The 18,699-nt window shown below is 41.4% G+C and overlaps 1 protein-coding gene across 4 annotated transcripts in view; it reads left to right on the top strand.

The window, feature by feature from the left end:
• RNF168 (ring finger protein 168) overlaps positions 1–7,791 on the top strand; it is a 47,912-nt gene extending 40,121 nt beyond the window's left edge. For all 4 annotated transcript variants that reach the window (XM_059391190.1, XM_059391189.1, XM_059391188.1 and 1 more), the window contains one exon: positions 1,658–7,791. In XM_059391190.1, the coding sequence (XP_059247173.1) occupies positions 1,658–2,614 (957 nt within the window). In that variant the 3' untranslated portion in view covers positions 2,615–7,791. The remainder of the gene's footprint in view (positions 1–1,657) is intronic.
• The last annotated feature ends 10,908 nt before the right edge of the window (positions 7,792–18,699 follow it).

Raw genomic sequence — 18,699 nt, 5'->3', positions numbered from 1 at the left:
CGTTCCCACCAACAGTGTAGGAGGGTTCCCCTTTCTCCACATCCTCGCCAACATCTGTCGTTTCCTGACTTGTTGATTTTAACCATTCTAATTGGTGTGAGGTGGTATCTCATTGTGGTTTTGATTTGTATTTCCCTGACGCCGAATGATGTGGAGCACTTTTTCATGTGTCTGTTGGCCATTTGGATGTCTTTGCAGAAATGTCTGTTCATGTCTTCTGCTCATTTCTTGATTGGATTATTTGTTCTTTGGGTGTTGATAAGTTTTTTATAGATTTTTGGATACTAGCCCTTTATCTGATACATCATTTGCAAATATTCACCAAAGCCTTTCTTAAGGCTTTTCTGTGGTCAAAACTAATTCTAGGTATTTACTTACCTAAGACCTATAAGTGAAAAGAAAAATAATACTGACAAAAAGTCAGGGGTTTCTTTTTTCTGCTCTTCTCTTCTTTTCTTTCTTTCTTTCTTTTTTTTTTTTAAAGATTTTATTTATTTATTTGACAGAGAGAGATCACAAGTAGGCAGAGAAGCAGGAAGAGAGAGAGAGAGGAGGAAGCAGACTCCCTGTAGAGCAGAGAGCCCGATACGGGACTCGATCTCAGAACCCTGAGATCATGACCTGAGCCGAAGGCAGCGGCTTAACCCACTGAGCCACCCAGGCGCCCCCTTTTCTTTCTTTCTTTTTCTCTCTTTTTTTTTAAAGCAAGAGTTTTTAACCTAAGGCCTGGGTCTGTGGTTAGAATCCAGAGAGTATATATGAACTTAAATGGAAGGAAAGGTTTATCTTTACTTTCACCTCAACTCTCATTCCTTTAGTTACAAATGTAGACTTCAAACTGTAATACTGTTAGCAAAAGCTGTGCCTTTGGTCATCATCAGTGGAAAGCACAGGTTTTTATCATGTTAAATTTGTGGCAGGTTTCTTAAAATATTGTTACTTGTCCCTACTTCAGCATTACAAGTGATTAGACTTGCCTCAGTAGATCTTATTATTTAATGTATTAATAGTTGCACATTGCATTAGGAATGAAATTCTAATAATTGTGTTGCAGTACAAATTATTCCCATTATAATCCTATGGATTTATTTTTATATTTTAAAGTATTCAGAAGAGGTCTGTAAGCTTCACCAAAATGCCGAAAGGTGAAGAGTCCATGGCACAAAAAGGGGCTAAAAACCTATGGCCTAGGGGAAATTTATAAGGTGAAAGAGAGGTTAGGTCCTGGTGCCAGCTTATTGGCTATACCCAAAATCTAGTTTGTAGGTTTTAATGGGAGTGAAAACGAAGGAGTGCCCTTATCTAAATTGGCACACAGAATAAAAATACTATTAAGAATTGGGGCGCCTGAATGGCTCAGTGGGTTAAGCCTGAGCCTTCAGCTCAGGTCATGGTCTGAGGGTCCTGGGATCAAGCCCCGCATTGGGGGGGGGTGTCCTCTGCTCAGCAGGGAGCCTGCTTCCCCCTCTCTGCCTGCCTCTCTGCCTACTTGTGATCTCTCTCTGTCAAATATATAAATAAAATCTTTTTAAAAAAAGAACTAATATGCTTTATTAGTAGTGATGCTATCTTACTGTGAAAACTCAGAGAGTAGACTTCGGTATTGTGACTTGATGTTTTTCTCCGGTTCACGTCAGTCTTTTTCTGTTTTCTACAGAAAACTGACAGTAGTGTTGTAGAGAGCCCTGCATGGCAAGATACAGAAATTGAGGAAGATATGCCAACACTTTCTCCACAAATATGCATGGAAATTCAAGAAAAAGGTGAAAAGTCTTCAGAGTCACCTATGCCTCAGTTATGTGCCAGTGGCAGAGAATGGTGCCTTGAAGGAAAAGTCAAAATGAGACCAACCAATCATGATAAAGAGTTATGTGTCCTAAATCATGAAGGACCTGAAGCCAGAGTTCCCTGCTCTGGAGAAGCTGCAGCTAAGCCTTATGGCAAAACCGAGAGTGGGTGCACTGTATCAGGTACGACACAGATAACTGCAAGTAATACAGTTACGACAGAAAATGAAGAGTCTTGCCTACCTATCAGTAAGGATATTTCCAAAAGAAAAAACCCAGAATCTTTGTCTGAAGCAGTCAGGGATCCGTGCGTTTCTGCAAAAAGAAGGAAAACATTCCCCGAAGCTTCCTCAGACCAAGAGGAAGCAGAAATCAACTTTACCCAAAAACTGATAGATTTGGAACGCTTACTTTTTGAGAGACATAAACAAGAAGAAGAGGATAGGTTATTAGCGTTACAGCTTCAGAAAGAAGTAGATAAAGAACAGAAGAAGCCAAACCGGCAGAAAGGATCCCCAGATGAGTATCATTTACGTCCTACGTCATCACCTCCAGACAGATTGCTAAATAGACAGAGGAAGAATTCCAAAGACAGGAACTTCAAAAGACAGACTGATACAGAGCATTCCAAATCTCGGAGAGGCTCGAAAAATGAAAATTGGCAGCCGTCTTTTAAGATCCAGTTGAAACATTCAGTTAATGTTAATGGGAGAAAGATGCCAAATTCTTCTAGAGATAATACTAATGTATCTAAAAGCACTAATTCCCTACAGCCTAGTAAGTCACAGAAAAGTATTTTCCAGATGTTTCAGAGGTATACAAAGTAATGTATGGGGAGAAAGAGGTTTTTATAATCTAGCAAATGGATGGATTAGGAAGCCTTTTTTCATATAGAGACTCTTTGTAATGGTCACACCCATTGTCTATAAAGGATGGCATGATTATGAGGGAGGAATGTATAAATGTGTTTCTGCCAAACTGTGGTAAGCAGGAGTCCCAATCCTTTGCTTTTTTAATAACTGTGGTGTACTAAGTTTGACAATCCTTATGGGTATAAGAATGCCTTGGCGAGCTCCGAAGAAATCTTCAAGTGCCATTCTGTTTCCCAGAAATGCATGTTTTACAAAAGCCTTTGCTTCCCTTCGTGTCTTAACTAGTAATCAAAGTGAGATGATACATACCAAGTAGTTAGGAACCCAGCAGGGTAAGTTCTCTTGCTACTTCCCATATATTTGCAGAGCACTTGAAATGCATCTCCCATAACACTAAAGGAATCTAGTTTTCATCTCCACTTTAATTATTTTAACCATTATAGCATTTTCTTCGATTTAAAATGGTTTGTGATCAATGTGAAATCAGAAAAATCAAGAGTTTCCTGGAGAATTAGGAGTTAGTTGACAGAAAGGAAACTAGGCTCTTGATGCGAAGGGAGTTGAAGAGTTGGGGTGCGGCTCAGTGGAGCAGATTGATTGAAAGCGTTGGAATGGAATGAGTGACCAGAAGCTGGGCCTGGGATGCAGTAGCAGGTGACATTTATTAGAGGGTTCTCCCTCCTCTCTTTGCTAAATGACATGGAAAACATTTGGGTTTTAAAGCTTTTCATGCCATAGTATCTGGTGTCAAAATCAAAATCAATTGCTAAATTGCCTGAAATTTAGGAATGTCACCTTTTTATTAATCTGCTATTCTGGGGGTGGGGTAGGACTTTACTATAGGAGAGTTAAATATCATAATATCTTTTGTTGTGGGACCTGAGATATAACCATGTGTTTATTTCCTTATATTATCATTTGTATTGATGCTGACTATTATATGTGTTTATCGACAGAAAAAGAAAGTCTGATACTTGGGTTTTGCCGTCTTACCCTTGAAAGTTAAATCAGAAGGCAGTGATTTCATTTTGTGAAATTTAACTTACAGACCATTAATCTTTTTTTTACATTGATATGAACAACTTTAAGCAAATAGTAGTTTTAACAGCATTTCTGCTGATCTCTAGTTGTCCATCCTTTTGAAGTAAAAATAAAACATCTAGAGCTAATTCGAGCTTAAATTTATCAATATTTTTGTACATTATTAAGATTTTTTCTCCAAATTTTGTAATTAAAATTCTGTTAATCTTTGCATACTTAATGGCATCTATTTCAATATTGATTGGGTAATTATGGGTAGAATTCTGATGCTAATTTAAAATTTAGTTTGCTCTTTCTCAAAAAAAGAAAAACGTTTTTGCCCTCTGAGTAATGATTGTGCTAAAATGAAGTCTAGTCAGAAACTAACCAAATTTCTCCAAAATATGATAAAATCTGTCTTCTCATCAAATCAATATTTTTCTAAGAGCAATTTCACTTAACATTTTAGGGTAGACACTGTTAGAACTCCTCAAAAGTTGTATAATTAAATTTTTCTGGAACAGTCCATGACCAAAAAGGGGTGAAAATAGTGTGACATATATAGGATTTCTGCATTTAACCCCTCATTTGTGAAGAAGTCTTCCTGACCTTAAGATAAATTTTAATTTCTCTATTAGTTTTTCTGGTAGTCCTACCTTACATTTCTTTTCATTAGAAACGAATAAATGTTTTGTGTCAGTCATTAGAGTGTATTGCTACTTATTCCTCTCATTTTTGTGGAGGGATAGGAGAATATTGAACTTCTCAGGGAGCACTAGAACTATACAAAGGTTGAGAATCTGAAAATTAAAATAATAAAAATTAAGACAATTACATGTATTTTACCACAATTAAAAAATAAAAATTAACTACCTAAAATTAAAAAGTTCTGCATAACAAAAATTACCACCATAATGGAAAATTGGAAAATACGGCAAATGGTGAGAGGGGTGGAGGGGCGGGGAGTAGATGCAATTTGTCGTGAAGAGCTCATTTCCTTTGTACCAAGGATCTGCTGATAGATTATGAAAATGACTAATAACTCAAAAGGAAAATTAGAACTGTTCCCAAGAAACAGTTCCCAGGAAAGGAAATACAGATGTCTTTTAAGTGTGTGAAAAGATACATAATGTCACTTATACTCGGGTTTATACATCTGTCTACCCTTCACATTAGTTAAGATAAAGGTGCTTTTTTGTTTTGCTTTGTGTATGTATGTGTGTTTAAATCTTGGCAAGAGTATGAGGAAATAAGCACGCTTATGTATTGGTTGGTATCAGTAGAAAATTTAAAACCCCAATTCTGAATTGGGCAATTCTATCTGTAGGAATTTCCTAAAGCTGCCTTTACATGTGTGTAGAATGACATGTACAAAATATTTTTGTATGGCACTGTTTATAATAATAAGCTTAGAAAAAACCTTAATGTCACATCAATAGATATTAAATGATGGTACAATTGTTATATAGCAATTAACAACAACAAAACCACGTTACTGATATGAAAAGATAGATCTATGTATTTGCATAATATGTCTAGAAAGAGAAGCAATAAATGTTGCCAACAGGGAGAGAAACCTTGTGGCTGGGAGATAAGGGTGGAAGAATGACTTTTCACTCTGTGTTCTTTCCTACTTTTTGAATTTTCAGTCATACCAAATATATCATCTAGTCAAAATTTAAATGTTTTTAAAATGTTGCAAGATAAGAGTACCCGGGTGGCTCAGTTGGTTGAGTAATGGACTCTTGATTTAGGCTCGTCGGGTCATGATCTCAGGGTCCCGGAATTGACCCCAGCATTTGGCTCTGTGCTCAGCAGCGAGTTGGCTCAGGGTTCTCCCTCTGCCCTATCCATGCTTGCACACGCGTTTTCTCTCTCAAATTAATAGATGAATCTTTTTTTAAAAATGTTGCAAATAGGGGCACCTGGAAAAAAAAAAAGGGGGGCATCTGACTGGCTCAGTCGGAAGAGCCTGGGACTCCTGATCTCAGCATCGTGAGTTCGAGCACGGTGTTGAATATTAGAAATAACCTAAAAAAAAAACCAAAAACTTTTTTTTAAAGATATTGCAAGATAAAGGAAGCTTATTAATTTCAGCCTTCACCACTCTGAAGGGTGTTCTTTGCCTTTACATATTAAAAATCAATTCAGGAAGTTTTTTTCAGTGTGGAAAGAACTATAGCATTCTGAGTTGATTTGAATGTATTTGCAGCAGGCCTACATTCCTGCTGAGAGTAATGAGAAGAGCCAGATAGAAATGTAAACTTCTTGGGGGCACCTGGGTGGCTCAGTGGGTTGAGCCACTGCCTTCGGCTCGGGTCATGGTCTCAGGGTCCTGGGATCAAGTCCTGCATCGGGCTCTCTGCTCAGCAGGGGGCCTGCTTCCCTTCCTCTCTCTCTGCCTGCCTCTCTGCCTACTTGTGATCTCTCTATGTCAAATAAATAAATAAAATTCTAAAAAAAAAAAAAAAAAAAAAACGAAAGAAATGTAAACTTGCCAGGATACCTGGGTAGCTTAATCGGTTAAGCGTCTGCCTTCAGGTTAGGTCATGATCTCAGGGACCTGGGATGGAGCTCAGTAGTGAGTCTGCTTCTCCCTCTTCCTCTGTGATCTCTCTCTCCTTAAAAGGTGTAAAAAAAAAAAATGTAAAATTGCCTGCGGAAAAGCATCAGAGAGCTCCTGAAACAATGAGGACTAAACTCAGGGCTAAGATTCTAGAGAAGGGAGACATGAGAAGTGAAATGGTATTTGCAACCAAAAAGTGGTTTTGCTGGTAGCATGTGCCTGTTGTGAATGCAGGACAAGAATCAGGGCTGCTGCTAGTGAACAGAAACTGGCAGAACTCTTGGCCTTCTGATGAAGCTGGAATAACAATATTGGAGACTTGAGGGTCATCCAACACAAGGCCAATTTTCCCATCAAGGTAATTGCAGAGTTTTCAAACTGCTCAGGGCAGAGGCTTAAAAGGCTGAAAACCTCAGAAAAGCAGAGTTGTCATCAGGTTCACACTGCTGATGAGACAAAAGCATTCATGACCTGGGCGCCTGGGTGGCTCAGTGGGTTAAGCCGCTGCCTTCAGCTCAGGTCATGATCTCAGGGTCCTGGGATCAAGTCCCACATCGGGCTCTCTGCTCGGCAGGGAGCCTGCTTCCCTCTCTCTCTCTCTCTGCCTGCCTCTCCATCTACTTGTGATCTCTCTCTGTCAAATAAATAAATAAAATCTTAAAAAAAAAAAAAAAGCATTCATGACCTACCAAGGGAAGGGAGCCTATTGAACACACCAGGACCTCAACTGGAAGCCCTAGCACAGGGGTCTGTAAAGTACACCCCCAGGGCCACTTCTGCAAGCTTCGTGTTTTTGTAGGACTTTTGGGCTAAGAATGGTTTTGGTTTTAAGTGCTCTACACCCAGCGTGGAGCCTGGCACAGGGCTTGAACTCACAACCCCAAGCCGGAGCTGAGATGGAGAGTTGGGCACTTAATGGACTGAACCACCCAGGCGCCCCTAGACCTCCCTTCTTAATTTGGTCTCTACCTGTTAGGTGAACTGCTTACCTTCCATTACCTCACTTTCTTAATTTGTAAATGGGAATCCTAATGTAATCAACCAAGTTGCTATCAAGAGGTAAGCACCTGGCACATGCCTTGATTCAAAAGAAGAACTGGAATAAGCAATGATTCCTCCTGCCTGGCTCTTTTCTGACCACACTACTCCACCAGTCCCACTTTTGGAAGAGTCTCACTTTGTTCATTGTTTTCGTCTCCCATAAATCTCCAAATGTGGCATCCAATAAGCTGCAATTTATCTTCCGTCCACTGATGGAGACTCCACTCAGCTCTGCCAGGCATGTCTGCAGCTCCCTGCATCACAAGAGACCCCTGCTTCTAAGTCCCCAGGTCACAAGAGTCCCTGGCCTCCCAAAGGAAACTGAATTCTCGGAAATCCTAAGTGGCTTCTACAAGTCCCTGTACTGGTTCACAGCTGGTGTGCATAAAAGTGTGCGAAACCCTAGAAACTCTGAGATTAAAAAGATGGGAGTTGAGCCACTACTGTATGTTGACCCATTTCTTATTCCTGCATAAAGCTCTTAATAAACAATTATAACTTTAAATTTTGAGTCTGGTTTTTCCCCGTAGAATATTTTGCCTTGTCTTGGCAGGACTTGGAGCAACCTTGAGTTCAACTGAAGGGACTCTACATTTTACTTTTACTATCCTCTTCAATTTGGCTTTTGTAGTTCCAGGTTGCCACAATCAGGCTCTGTCCCTGGAAATCGGAGTCTCCACGTTTTTGTATCCTTCATCTCCCTCTCTTAAGTCCTGTAATGGACTTTTGTGTCCCATTTTTTACTGCAGGTTAGACTAACCCCAGACTTTCCTGAGTCCCAGGATGGGGATGAGAACCCCATTCCTTGCTCAGTTGATAGTAGACAAATGTAGTGTATTGATCTGAGTCCAGTTAAGAAAACAAGAACCACAGTATTTCAGCAGAGGTTATAAAAAGGAATTGGTTAGACAAGTGTTAGACCAAAGGGAACGAACACATCTCTAACCCAAAGATGGTAACTGCAGGAAGTGGCTACTGCCCTCAGAGCTGGGAAACAGAAGGGAAGAGTCTGAGTTACTAGAACGAGGCACTTAAGAGGTGGGGGAGGGTGTACTGCGGAGCTGGTGTTCAAACCTTTGAGAAAGAACCCTCGTAGGTGTTGCTGGTGCTCCGAAAGGGTCCAGCGAGTCTTGTTTTAGGAAAGTTGAATTTGGAAACAAGTCAACTGCTACTGCTGGGGAAGCACTGATAGGAACAGCAAAAACCAAGACAACCCTTTTCCTCTTGCCTCCTAGTACTTCCTATAATAGAGCGGGAAGCTTGCTGAAGGAGGAGCCTGGGAGAGTGGGAAAATGTCTTTTGTAGCTGAGAGAGAAGAGGGTGGGGGAACCACACCAGAGAGGATTCCCTTCAGTGGTTTCTGGGACTAAGAGGTCTTGAAATTTCTAAGGTAAAACTACAGAAAGCTTTTATCCTGACAAGATGGAGTAATGTGGGGGGGGGGGGGAGATGCATAAGCACAAATGTGCAGAAGTAAGACTTTGCTAAGGATCTATGGAAGTAAATAATGGAGAACCTTCCCAGCTGCCCAGCTTCTGTTGGGCTCATGGTATCTGAGTGTCCCATCTTGATCAGAGTTGATCATTCAGCATTTTGGGCGTGCCACTCCACACAGACTAACATCACCTAAAGCCACCATTGTCCTGACTCCCTACCAGCTACCCAGTTCCTCACCTACAGGGACGCGAGGCACGCCTCTCTAAAATTTCTTGTATGGAAAATGAAGGCCTCCAGCAGTATCACTAAATTCCCAGAGCTCCCAGGAGTGTGTTTCTGGGTACATCTCAGAGATCCTGAATAAAATTTAAAGGAGGGCATTTGAGTAATTGAAGTAGATCATAATGAAGTAACTCTCCAGAGTAAACCTAGATTACAAAAAAAATCAGATGGCAGAGACATTGTATAATTTTAGCAAGAGCACTAAGAGAATACCACGGATCAATTTGGTTTTAACATGTGAGAGAATTGTTCCACTTCCAAAGAGCTAGAAGTGTTGTAGTTTATACAACCGTATTCTTAATTTACTGAATTAAAAACTGTTCAAAATCCCAGGATTTAAAGAATGATTGCCTGCTTGCAAAAGCATCATGTAAGAAAAAAATTTTTTTACTTGATTACTTCTATTGGCAAATGCATAGCAAACTGCTTAAAGCTTTTATTTGCATAAATTTCAAAATTACATTAACTGGTATATTTTTAGAAGAGAATTTTGGGGGGTTGCTGATAAGAACAGGTTACAAACCAAAAAATAGGTAAGTGGCCTAATTACCTAAGTCTTTGGGAGAGGGGGAGAAGTAGCAATTTTAATGTTGCATAATAGCAAAAGATTAAAAAAAAAGAAAGAAAAAAAAAAGAAAAGAAAAATGAGAATGGAGCCCAACCTTTGGCTTAAAAAAAAATCTTTAAAAAAAATCTTCGAGTACCATATATTTTTCTGAAACATTTATTCTAAGTTTGGTGGCTTTTGCATTAAATTATTTTTACTTTTATTTTTCTATTTCTTTAAAGATTTTATTTATTTGAGAGAGAGAGTGAGTGGGAGAGAGAGCATGGGGGGTGGGCAGAGACAGAGGGAGAAGCAGGCTCCCCACTGAGCAGGAAACCCAAGGTGGGGCTCCATCCCAGGATCCTGGGATCCAGACCTGAGCCAAAGACAGACACTTAACTGAGCCACCCAGGCACCCCAGAGAATCTTTTTTTTTTTTTTTTTTTTAAGATGTTATTTGTTTATTTGACAGAGAGAAATCACAAGCAGACGGAGAGGCAGGCAGAGAAGGAGATAGAGGGAAGCAGGCTCCCTGCTAAGCAGAGAGCCCGATGCAGGACTCATGACCCAAGCCGAAGGCAGTGGCTTAATCCACTGAGCCACCCAGGTGCCCCCACGCCACTGAATCGTTTTTAAATGTCAAAAAGTTATTTTGGTGAGAGAAGAGAAAAAACATTATTTTTTCATTTTTACCTTAATTTTATGGAATCTGTTTCTATTTTTCTCCAGTCTTAAGAGCAGTTACTATAGAAAACACTTATTTTGAATGAGATTGAAGTGAGTTTCTTTTTTTTTAAGTTCTAAGAACAATACTTTTTTCTGTTTGCATTCTTATTTTTCTGAGTTGTTGGACTTCTTGATTTCTAGGGACTTTTTATGTATTTGGGAATATTGGCCCTTTCTTTGTAGTAAGTTACAAAAAAATTTCCCAATGGGAATAAAAAAGTCCCCACACTCTGAGAAAAAGATAGATTGTTCTATAGCTGTGGTAACAAGTAACCTTGCCAGAATAGGTTATAAGCCTGTCTAATGAATCAATGACATCTTGATTCATTGAACACACCTCTGAAAACCAACCAGTCAGTGACAGCCTTTAGAAGTCAGCTAATCATCAGTGGTCTATTGCCAGGGAACACTTTCCATACCATCAATACTATTACGCTCCCCTATATACGATTGACCTTTGCTTTGTGAAATGCTGATCAACAGACACCAACATACCTGTCCATTTCTTAGGTAATAAACAGATTTGAGGTCTTAGTTATTGAGTGTTAATATTATATTTTGACACCAATTTGTCATTTGGCTTGAGTAGCCTTTTTTTTTTTTTTTTTTGGCCTTGTTTAAAGTATGTCTTTTTTTTTTTTTTAAGATTTATTTATTTATTTATTTATTTGACAGAAATCACGAGGAGGGAGAGAGGCAAGCAGAGGGTGGGGGGAACAGGCTCCCCGCTGAACAGAGAGCCTGATGCAGGGCTCAATCCGAGGACCCTGGGATCATGACCTGAGCTGAAGGCAGAGGCTTACCCCCCTGAGCCACCCAGGCGCCCCGAAGTGTGTCTTTACATAATTTAATTTTTAATCATTTAAAAAACAAATACTGATTTTTTTGTTAAAAGGATTTTCTCCACAGCTATAGAGGTATTACCCTTCCTACCCGCCCTCCCGGAAATGTGTGTGTGTGTCTGTGTGTGTACGTTTTACATTTCAGTGTATGTGACTCATTTGATGTTTAATCTACTGTATGGAGTAATTATGGTTCAACTTTTTGCCCCCATTGTTTATCCAGTTTTCCTATCACCATTTTTTTAAGTTCATATGTTTATTTGTTTAGTAGTATCTACATCTGCTGTGGGGCTCAAACACATGACCCTGAGATCAAGAGTTGCATGTTCTGACTGAGCCAGCCAGGCACCCCCATCACGTTTTTTTTTTAATTTATTCTTTAATTTTTTAAGTAATCTCTCCATCCAGTGTGAGGCTTGAACTCACAACCCCAATATCGAGAGTAATTTATTTATTCTTTAATTTTTAAGTAATCATGTTTTTTTTAAAAAAGCCCATTATCACCGCTGATCTGAGAAGGCCTCTTTACTGTATACTAAACATATTACGGTCTATATCTGGATTTCCCGTTCTGTTTCATTGCCATGCTATCCATCCGTGTGTCTAACACAGTTTTAACTACTGAAGTTTTATGATACAGCAAGTTGCCTGAATTGCTCTTTTTTCTTTTCCCTCACAATAACCTGGCTATTCTTATTTTTCTTTTAAGATTTTATTTATTTGACAGAGAGAAACACAGTGAGAGAGGGAACACAAGCAGAGGGAATGGGAGAAGGCAAACCCGGCTTCCCACTGAGCAGGGAGCTGGGTGCCGGGATTGAACCCAGGACCCTGGGATCATGACCTGAACCGAAGGCGGATGCTTAATGACTGAGCCACCCAGGTGCCCCTCTTGTTATTTTTCCATAAAAACTAAAATCCCATTCTATTTCTGGCAGTCTCTTGCCTCTTACTGCTTCCTTTTCTTTAATCACGGTAGCTGCTACCAAGGGATACTGTCCCTGCTTTCTAAAGGGATTCCCTCTCAAATTCACCACCACTAGTCAACTTTCCTCTCTACCTGCCTCTCCTGCCCACCCCCTGCCTTTCCCTGCATCCCCCTGCCTTTCCCTGCTTTCCCCTGCAATGCTTATGCCTGGCCCTATTTGTTCCAGGAACCTGCACACAGGAGTTCCTCAGCCCACAGGGGCCCTCACCTTCTGAAAATGAATGCTTGCTGATGTTTTTCTGAGGTCTTCCACCTCTAGGACCCCTTGGCATTTCCCCTTCTTGCCCAGTGGCTGCTCCTGATCCACTGCACCTTTTAACCTCCCCAGGCTGGCTGTTCCAGCGATGAGTGTTTAAAGCCATACTGGGGAACCTCACACAGCAAGGAAGCATGAGTGGCCTCTAGCAGCTGAGGACAGCCTCAAAGCAACAGCCAGCAAAACCCAAAGTTCTCGGGGTACCTGGGTGGCTCAGTGAGTTAAACCTCTGCCTTCTCAGGTCATGGTCTCAGGGTCCTGGGATCAAGCCCCGCATCGGGCTCTCTGCTCAGTGGGGAACCTGCTTTCCCCTCTCTCTCTGTCTCTCTGCCTACTTGTGATCTCTGTGTGTCAAATAAATAAATAAAATCTTAAAAAAAAAATTCTCTATGTTACAGAGAAGTATGCTGCCAATAAGCACATGAGCAGGGAAGTAGATCCTGCCCCCATTGGAGCCTCCAAATGAGAACCCAGCCCCTACCAACACCTCGATACCCGCTTGCGAGACCCCAGGTAGAAGATGTAGCTAAGCGGTGCCCAGCTTCTGACTGGGTAATAATCTACATGCTGTTGTTTCAAGACACTGTGGTTACCTTTTTTTTTTTTTAATTTATTTGACAGAGAGAGAGAGAGAGAGATCACAAGTAGGCGAGAGGCAGGCAGAGAGAGGGGGAAGCGGTGAGCCAAGGCTCGATCCCAGGACCCTGAGATCATGACCTGAGCCGAAGGCAGAGGCTTAACCCACTGAGCCACCCAGGCGCCCCTGTGGTTACATTGTTATGCATCAGTAGTTAAACAATATAGATCATATGGCCTGAGAAACCGCTGAGTTTGCAACAGCCTTTCCTCCCCACTTGCCGCTCCCCGCAAGAAAACCTTCCCACCAGAGGTCTTGCTCCATCTTCCTTAAACTCACTTATCAGTATAACCCATTTTCTGATTGCCCCTTCAGATTCCACTTTTCACTCTTGTCCTTGGAATGCCCCAAGAAGATAACCTGTAAGGGGCCTTGCTAACCCTCTGACTTCTAGTTGAATTATATTTAGCAGGAAATAAGAGGGAGAGGTGGGTATGATTGGAGTGCTTATCTCCCCCACCTCTCTCCAGGATCACCCTGGTTTGGCTGGCTGGCTGGCTGCATGTCTCAACTGAGTCATAGCCCCGTAAGGAAGTACTCACCACACAGCCTCTCTTTCCTGGATCTGGTAACTGCTTCCTCCTCTCTACCCTTCTGATCTAGGAGTGGTAACAGTTCTCTGGCATTGCTACAAGGAACCATCTTGTGCTTTCCCCACACCATGCCCACGCCTTTATAAATAATCCCTCTTCTCAAATTATCTCATTTTAACTGAGCCATCTATCTCTTGCCAGGCCCCTGAGTGGTACTCTTAACTAGACTAGGAAGCATACCAGCTACTGAAAATCATGGAAATGTTCCATATCTTGAAAACTCATTGAACAGTACACTTAAAATTATGCATTTTATTGCATGTAAATTTTATCTCAAGTTTAACTAATTAATATCTCAATTTTTAAAAAATTAGTCCATGAAGGGGCACCTGGGTGGCTCAGTCACTTAAGCACCTACCATCGGCTGAGGTCATGATCCCAGGGTGCTGGGATCACGCCCCGCACTGGCTCCCTGCTCAGTGGGGAGTCTGCTTCTGCCTCTCCCTCATTTATGTTCTCTCTGTTTCTCTCTCTCTCAAATAAATAAAATTTTTAAAAAAATAATAATCCATGAAATCTGTAACCCATGCTCTTTGGTTCCTATGGATCACTCGATGACCCTTTGCATAGTTCCCATATCACAAGGCACCCCTGCCTACATGCTCCCCTGTGTCTCAAGAGAGCCCCTGGACCACAGAGGAAAACAGTTAACAGGGAGGGGGAAAAAATCCTTATGGCTTCCTCAGGTTATTATACTAGTTCCACATATTTTGTCCTTAATAAAGGTACATTTTTTTAAAGCTTGTAATTTTAAAGTAATAGGAGTGTTGAACTTCACCTGTTTCTCTACCCTGTCTGCAGATCTATATAAATGACAATTTCACTCTACATTTGGGGATAGTCATCTATTTCTTCTACTCTCTCCGCCATTCCTTATTTTAGCTATCTTTAAGCAGTAATGAGGAGGAGATGACACCTATTCACATGGACTATTTTTTTTAAAGATTTATTTATTTAGCTTAGGGAGCCTGGGTCTCTCAGTCAGTTAAGCCTCTGCCTTTGGCTCAGGCCATGATCTCAAGGTCTTGGGATAGAGTCCTGCATCTGGCTCCCTGCTCACAGGGAGCCTGCTTCTCCCTCTGCTCATGCATGCTCCCTCTCCCTAATAAACAAATTAAATATATTTTTGAAAAGATTTATTTATTTTAGAGAGGGAGAGAGAGCACGTGAGAGTGTGGGTGGGAGGAGGGGCAAAAGGAGAGAATCTCGGCAGGTTCCCCGCAGAGGCTGAGCTCTAAGCCCTTCAAGGAGCCCATCTCATGACCCTGAGATTAGGACCTGAGCCAATATAAGTCAGATGCTTAACCGACTGAGCCACCCAGGAACCCCTATTCTTGTATACAATTATGTGACTACTTATTGTGTCCAAATACTTTTTATTCATTTCAGTGACAAATTTTCAGGTATTTAAAGACAAGTTGAAATTAAGAGCAGAGGCACCTGGTGGCTCAGTCGGTTAAACATCCAACTCTTGCTCTCAACTCAGGTATTGATCTCAGGGTCGTGAGTTCAAACCCCATGTTGGCCTCAATGTTGGGCATGGAGCTTACTAGAAAAACAACAACAACAACAAAAAACACGAAAAAAAAAAAAATAGTTCAGAGCTTTTCTGGAAATGCTGTTGAAGAGACACCTTGCCTGGGATAATCCCAGCATTCATTCTCCCCCTCAGGTCACTCTTTCCAGAATTGTCTTTGCTTTTCAACACCTTTCCCATTTATGCCCCTTCTGATCCTGGGGCTCTCGATGAGGAGGGATGCAGGAGCAATATCAAGGAACAAAGACATTATGTGATCTTTGGATGTATTGGTCTTTATTATAATGGACATCAGTCAAGGATAGCACTACTAATAGCACATACTTTGGATTATAAAGGCAAAAATGCTAAATTCAGAAGGTATTGGCTTCCTCCATCTTCATTATAAAAAATTTAGCTTATTGGGGTGGTAGAGCATTTGACTCTTGATCTAGGGGCCATGGGTTTGAGTCTCATACTGGATATAGAACTTCCTTAAAATAAATAAATAAAATTTAAAAACTAAATTATCATTATATGTTTAAAAGAAGTCCCAATTACAGGCATCAGATGTATGAGTTTCAGATTATGATACTCCTATGAGTCACACTTGGGAGTCTAACTTACTCTATTATTAACCTTAGTAAAACGTGTGCCAGCCTCCTCGAGCTATTCAATTTCATTCATCACCTCTAAACTGCATCTTATTTGGGGACAGTCCTAAAGTTTCAAGTAATCAAAACTGAAATACGACTGCCTAAATGTATCAGATAATATTTCTAAGAGTTAACATTTCTTGAAAACTAACTATGGTGAGGTACTATGCTATGTGCTTAACATCTCATCTAATCCTTTCAACAATTCTGTGAGGCAGATACCATTTTATGCCATTTTACAGATGAAGGAACCTGAAACTTAAGGAGATTGAGTAATTTGCCCAAGGTCAGAGAGAAATAGTGAGGACAAGTAAGGATTTGAACCGAGGACTTGACTCCAGAGACGGGACTCTGACTCTATTCTGTTCAGAAAGGGAATAAGTGAAGATCCAATTTAGAAGGAAAAAAGGAAGGGATTATGTGCAGTTCTAGACACCAAGTAAGGGCATGGGATGCCCCATTTTCTAGAGGAAGAACTTGAGACCCGGGCCGTCAACACTTCCCAAGGGGATTCTGACAGTAAGTGGAAAAAGTCAGAATTTATATCCAGATCAGAGTCTAAAACCCAATTCTTTCAAGTATAATGTGCTGCCTTGTTTTGTGTGTGTGTGTGCGTGCGCACACGCACGCACGCACTTGTGTTTTGAGAAGGCTCCACGCTCAGCACAGAGCACAATGTGGGGCTTGAACTCACAATCCTGAGATCAAGACCTGAGCTGAGATCAAAAGTCAGATACTCAACAGACTGAGTCACCCGAACCACCCAGAAGCCCAAAATGTGCTGCCTTGCTAAATATAAATTATATGAAGTAAACATAAGGATTTAATTTATTTATATAACACCTCAAATGTGTAAGTCACATTTAATTTTGGCACTTAAAGCTGAGGCTACGGTAGGATTTCCTGCCCCACAAAGGAAAAGAGGGATGGGCCTGGGCAAGCCCTGAGACACAGTGAATGGCCACCAGGGAAGAACAGCCGCAGAGGAGAGAGAGGGCAGGAGGGCCAGAGAGATAGGAGGAAAGATGAGCAGATACAGTACCTTGGAGGCTAAGAGCGAGAGCTTGTCCTAAGAAGGAGGAATAAGCAAATGCTGAATTCTACCCCAAAATTCAGCTGAGATAAAAACCAATAAACATCTATAGGAATTAACAACTTTGAAGTCTTAGGTGACCCCAGCAGACTGGGTGCTGTGTGAGTGGAGTTGCGCATTCAGTGGTTCTGAAGTGAGTAGGAGAGGAGAAAAACAGAGGTGGTTGTGTGGACAACAACGTAGGGAAGTTTCTCTGTGAAAGGAGGTGGGGAGCTGGGTGGGAAGAGGAGGCACCTGGGCACACTGAAATGCCAGCGGAGAGGCTCTCGTTGAGAAGGAACGTCGCCATCTACACACACGAAGGCGAAAGAAGGGATAGATCTTGAGCGGGAGGAGAGATGGCTTTTCCGTTGTGCGAAGGGATGGGGTGAGTGAAATGACACAGACATATCTGTGGGTGTTGTGACTCCAGGTCAATGGAGTTCTTGCCTGATGGCTCCAGTTTTCAGGTTCTCCATTGAAAGTGAGCAGGGAAGGGAGCTGCCCAAGATTTGGGGAGAGAGAAACTTAGTAGGGACATGGCATCCTCTCTTTGGATGCCCTTGGCTTTACCAGCTCTTACTGCAGCCACTTCAGCCTGGGCTCCCGACTGCTCCGTGTGGCTGCCACCACGTCGAACCCAACCACCAGCCTGTGCTGGGTATCGGGTCTGCGATGGGATCTGACTCTCCCTACAAGCTCAAAAGTGAGCCGATTCCTGTCTCACGGATGTCGGCAGAAGTCCTGAGATGGCTGGGTCAGAGAAAAAGGACCTCATTACTCATGGTACAGCAGGCAGCATGAGCATCAGTTTTGGGTCAGGTCTCCTCGCCAGGGAGAAGAGCCCAGACAAAAGCAATACTCAGTAAACTTGTTCTTGAACTTCTGTGAGAATCTCTTTGGGAGACATTGTGAAGGGGCTGAGATCCTGTGTGAAAAAGTGAAGGGTGACTTGGTGAGTGCTAATGTGACCCCATTCGCATCCCCAGGCGCTGATAAGGCCTGGAGCCTTCAGGTTACACTTCCAAAGGCTGATGCATACATAATATATGTGAAGTGACAAGAAGAGAGTTCTAGAATCAGATAGATGTGGATTCAAATTTACCTTGTAACCAAAGTCCTGACTTCTCTGAGTGTTTCCTCAGCTGTGAAACAGAAAATAAACCCTTCCTCACAGAATCGCTGAGGAGGTTCAGTGATGTCACCTATGTAAGACGGGATCTGTTTTTGAGATATGAACCAATATTTTACTCTGTACTTGCATTATTTGGTCACATTTGCTCATTGAAGCTATTGGACATTCATTTCTCTGGGAAGAGTTCAGCCAGGAAAAAAGAGAGGAAAATAAATTAGTTGTAGGATTTGAGTCTCAAAACCTAGTCCCGAGAGAGAGAACTCAACACAAGAACAATAGATTTGTAAGAATACCTAATGCTGAGTAAGGGAGCTCAGAACATGCCACCCAAAAATATGTCACTTAGTATAAAGATTATTTTAAGCTGAAGACATTTGAGATTCAACAATTGCAGAAAAAATAGCCTTCTCAGAGCTTTCTTATGTGACTAAAAGCAACATCTAGGAAATAAGGCCGCCGTGAATACCTCTTCAGGGAAGATTTACTCCCAGAAGGGAAAACAGGAACAAAACCTCCCCCAAATTCCTTCTCCAGAGAAATTTTACGACCCTGAAAGAGACAGAAAGACCAATCATAACATTATAGACAAGCATTACTAAAACTTATCTCCTATTTGTTCTCCTGAAAACCCAGACATTTTTGAAAAGATTTTATTTATTTATTTGAGAGAGAGAGGGAGAGAGAAAGCATGAGCAGGGGGAGGGGCAGGGAGAAGCAGAATCCCCA

Source organism: Mustela nigripes, chromosome 2 (assembly GCF_022355385.1).
Source record: "Mustela nigripes isolate SB6536 chromosome 2, MUSNIG.SB6536, whole genome shotgun sequence".
Classification (NCBI taxonomy): Eukaryota; Metazoa; Chordata; class Mammalia; order Carnivora; family Mustelidae; genus Mustela; species Mustela nigripes.
Note: the sequence above shows the minus strand (reverse complement) of the source record. Positions and strands in the feature narration are given on the sequence as shown.